Source organism: Micropterus dolomieu, linkage group LG17 (assembly GCF_021292245.1).
Source record: "Micropterus dolomieu isolate WLL.071019.BEF.003 ecotype Adirondacks linkage group LG17, ASM2129224v1, whole genome shotgun sequence".
Lineage (NCBI taxonomy): Eukaryota > Metazoa > Chordata > Actinopteri > Centrarchiformes > Centrarchidae > Micropterus > Micropterus dolomieu.
In genome coordinates, this window is record NC_060166.1 from 36,735,526 (window position 1) to 36,739,619 (window position 4,094).

Here is a 4,094-nt window from a genome sequence, read left to right on the forward strand (position 1 = left end):
TCCTGCCTCTCTCACCTGCCTCTCTCTCCTGCCTCTCTCTCCTGCCTCTCTCACCTGCCCCTCTCTCCTGCCTCTCTCCTGCCTCTCACCTGCCTCTCTCTCCTGCCTCTCTCACCTGCCTCTCTCTCCTGCCTCTCTCTCCTGCCTCTCTCTCCTGCGCCTCTCTCCTGCCTCTCTCTCCTGCCCCTCTCTCCTGCCTCTCTCCCTGCGCCTCTCTCCTGCGCCTCTCTCCTGCGCCTCTCTCCTGCCTCTCTCCTGCCTCTCTCCTGCCCCTCTCCTGCGCCTCTCTCCTGCCTCTCTCTCCTGCCCCTCTCTCCTGCCTCTCTCACCTGCCCCTCTCTCCTGCCCCTCTCTCCTGCCCCTCTCTCCTGCCTCTCACCTGTCTCACCTGTCTGCAGACATCCAGGATGTACACCGTGCCGCTGTACGATGACCTGGTTGCCGGGGTGATGAAGTGCGTTGCCGTGGAGATTTTTAACCAGACTCAGCGCCGCCTGCATCCGAACCTCAGACGGACGTTACAGCAGATCCTGTTCCAGACCGCCACCGGCCCGACCAATCAGAACGCCCCTGCTCTGGCCATCGTATCCCCCTCCCCGCAGCCCGCCGCCACGGCACCCGCCGCTGCCGGGACTGCCTCTGCCATCGCTCTGCGGGACGTCAACGTCTCCGCGTGAAGCCCATCTATTCTGTCACGTGACGCGGCCGTGATTGGCCGTTGGTCACAGGTGAAGAGCTGAACGTGGTCAGATTAATCATGTCAGCTGTTGCCGTGGCAACGCTCCAGACGCTCAAAGTTTGAACACTGATGAAGAAGAAAACTCCGCCAAGGGGGTCAAAGGTCACGGCTTCTGTATGATGACGCATCATGTGACTCTTTTATAAGGTTCATCAGGAGCTGCTCAAGCCGCGGCTGGCGGCCCTCAGACGGCTCCTCTGATTGGTTCAGAGTCTCTGGTCGACTTAAAGTGCAATTTAACAGATCGCTTGGAACAAGAGTTCTGTGTTTGGACTGTTCGGCTCATTATCAGCTGATTCCACCCGTCAGCTGATCGATCGGCTCCCTGATCCAGGAAGCAGCCCGGAGGCTCGTTTCTGTCGAGGAAGCGGTCTGAACGATCAAACTACAGATTGTAAGATACAGATTGTCCGAAACGTGCCGCGTTGGACAGAAACGAGCCTCTGGAGCCGCCAACCCGTCCACGCCTCAGAGTCCGAGTTGGACCCGTTAACACGTAGCGATACTTTCACTACCTCCTGATTCTGACCTGCAGACCAGGACCCGGGGCACGCCGACGCTCTGTTCCACTTTCACTGTGTCACATGACTCAGCAGGAAACGCACACACCAGCAGACTTCACCCGAGTGGCCTTAATGCTGCGTTCACTGCAGCTGGGAACTGAGAGTTTTTAGTTCTTCTTTGCCCCTTTAATGTCGGGTCTGCCTGTTTTTACCTTCAGTCAGCAGCAATAAGTCCAGACGCAGTACTGAGAAACACACGGGAAGAGGACACGTAGCACCTGCAGGACCAGAGGCCAGCAGGAACCGAACCGGTCTGAGACAACAAAAGCTCTGCTGCTGCTCGGCTGGTAGACCAGGGTCAGTACTGGATCACTGTGAGACTAGGGATCCCGTACTGGATCACTGTGAGACTAGGGATCCCGTACTGGATCACTGTAAGGCTGGCTGTGTGTAAAGAAATTATAATATTTTTATTTACATGTTCAACAAATGAAAGATTGAGAAACGTCCCACTTTTCCCAGCTGTCAGTGAACGCCTCTGTAATGAATGTTGGACTACAAATAAACACTTGAAACTACAGATTGTGTTTTTTATTTACTGCCTCAGTGTTTCCAGGACCTTTTGGTGGGCCCTTGAGGATCCTTGAGGAGTTCCAGGCAGCTTTAAGGAGGTTTTTTTTAGATTCACTTCAAATGATTTTATTCTTGAAAGCTAGCACTAAAAACCGGAAGTGTAAAGTCGGAAGTCTTCGTCACAAGTCGACAGTTTTCGAAATATATAGGAAGATGTGATGCCTTCAAATTAAAAGCAGGGTATTGCAGACAGGAAGAGTCAAATAAAAAGCTGTTTCCAGCGTTTAGAGGGTCCGGATCCTCCTCTGCACACAAAATACAAGGAGTACTACGGGATCACAACGGGATTTAAAATATTTGTTTTTAGCAGAACCTATAACCTTTAATTAGTCTGCTGCTTTGTGACCAACTTTACTTTTACGCATATTTTTTTTCTTTTTTATATTTATGCTTTTACCTTGTATCGCTTAATGAGACTGAGATTCGCCTCACATGTGAAGTGTCATAAATAAAATGTATTTTAATTATTAATATTAATAACAATAAAACTACAGATGACCAGAGACGTGCTTTAGTATTGAAGTAGCTCTGCTGACAATTGGATTCAAGTTACGGGTAAAATATTGCTGTGATAAAATATAAATGCTTCAGGTTGGATCAGGACGGTCCTGCTTTGAATTCTGTGATAATAACACTTTAATTAACAACAATATTATAATGACAAAGACATCTGTATTGATGGAGCTCGTGTTCTTCACACAAACCAGCAAATTAAAACCAATAAATGATCAAAACATTAAAACTGTTTCACGCTGAAGGATTCGGACTATAAAGACCCCCCCTCAGGTTTATCTTGAAGGGCTTCAGGCGGAAGTTGTGTATCTGACTGTTTCGGTCTTGACGTGGCTTCCGGAGGAGACTGAGAGCATCGGCGATCTGCAGCAGCTGGACCAGCTCATCTGGACCAGAACAGACCGGAGACCTGCGGGAGCGACAGACCGACAGAGACAGAGTCTCCCTCTCCGGACCGTGCCGGACCGCGCCGGACCGCTCCGGGCTTCATGGGGGACAGCATGGCGGAGGATACGCGGGTCATTTACCACCTGGAGGACCAGGAGACCCCCTACCTGATCCGGATCAACGTGCCCGCGCAGCGCGTCACACTGGCGGACTTCAAACAGGTCCTGAACAAACCGAACCTCAAGTTCTTCTTCAAGGCGGTGGACGACGACTTCGGGTGAGTCACGCGATCGATGGTGTTGATAAGAGTGATCAGCGTTACATCATCATCGTCAGTCAGCTGGTAACAACATGAAGCCTGACATGATTGTTAGTAATGCATTTCCTGTTTACACGTCGGTTCATTTAAAGTGTGGAAGCGCACACACATGTTGGCCTTACTGTCCCTGTGTAAGGCCTGAACCTGAACCCTGAAACCCGGTCTCAAACAGCCTTTTAAACTGGTGTGTCCAGCTGTTTGGGCCCCATGAAGCTGTGGGGCCCCACAAGTTTAGTGGAATCCCGTTTTTTGACCCTACAAATCCAGTAAAACAAAAACACACACACACACACTGCAGGCAGATTTCATCAGAGTGAATATTAAAGAGCTTCTGGTTTCAGCAGACAGTCTGTTATATAACTCTGTGTGTGTGCGTTGGATTATATAAAGATTAAACTCTGTCTCTGGTTGTAATTGTAGAAATGAAACAGAACAACAGGCTCAACTCTTTAAAGGTCCCGTATGTTTGTTCAGCATAAATCTGTTTCCTTGAAGACTGTGATGGTGATGAGGATGGTGGTGCTGATGAGGATGGTGGGTGATGATGATGAGGATGGTGCTGATGATGATGATGATGGTGGGTGAAGATGATGAGGATGGTGCTGATGATGATGAGGATGGTGCTGATGATGATGAGGGATGGTGGTGATGATGATGATGGTGGGTGATGATGATGAGGATGGTGCTGCTGATGATGAGGATGGTGATTATGATGATGGTGGGTGATGATGATGAGGATGGTGCTGATGATGAGGATGGTGGTGGTGATGATGGTGGGTGAAGATGATGAGGGTGAATGGTGATGATGAGGATGATGATGATGAGGGTGGGTGATGATGATGAGGATGGTGCTGATGATGATGATGATGGTGGGTGAAGATGATGAGGATGGTGCTGATGATGATGAGGGTGAATGGTGATGATGAGAATGATGATGATGAGGGTGGGTGATGATGATGAGGATGGTGGTGGTGGTGATGGTGGGTGATGATGATGAGGA

General features: G+C 49.7%; 2 protein-coding genes across 4 annotated transcripts in view; both read left to right on the top strand.

Annotated features, from left to right (window-relative positions):
- The window catches only part of rnpepl1 (arginyl aminopeptidase like 1), a 12,213-nt gene extending 10,391 nt beyond the window's left edge, over positions 1-1,822 (top strand). For both annotated transcript variants that reach the window (XM_046075002.1, XM_046075004.1), the window contains one exon: positions 399-1,822. In XM_046075002.1, coding sequence (XP_045930958.1) covers positions 399-677 — 279 coding nt within the window. In that variant the 3' untranslated portion in view covers positions 678-1,822. The remainder of the gene's footprint in view (positions 1-398) is intronic.
- A 905-nt stretch (positions 1,823-2,727) lies between these two features.
- The window catches only part of LOC123986633 (segment polarity protein dishevelled homolog DVL-3), a 21,519-nt gene continuing 20,152 nt past the window's right edge, over positions 2,728-4,094 (top strand). Inside the window, exon 1 of one of the 2 annotated variants that reach the window (XM_046075005.1) lies at positions 2,728-3,052. In XM_046075005.1, coding sequence (XP_045930961.1) covers positions 2,877-3,052 — 176 coding nt within the window. In that variant the 5' untranslated portion in view covers positions 2,728-2,876. The remainder of the gene's footprint in view (positions 3,053-4,094) is intronic. The other variant, XM_046075006.1, reaches the window with a different exon arrangement.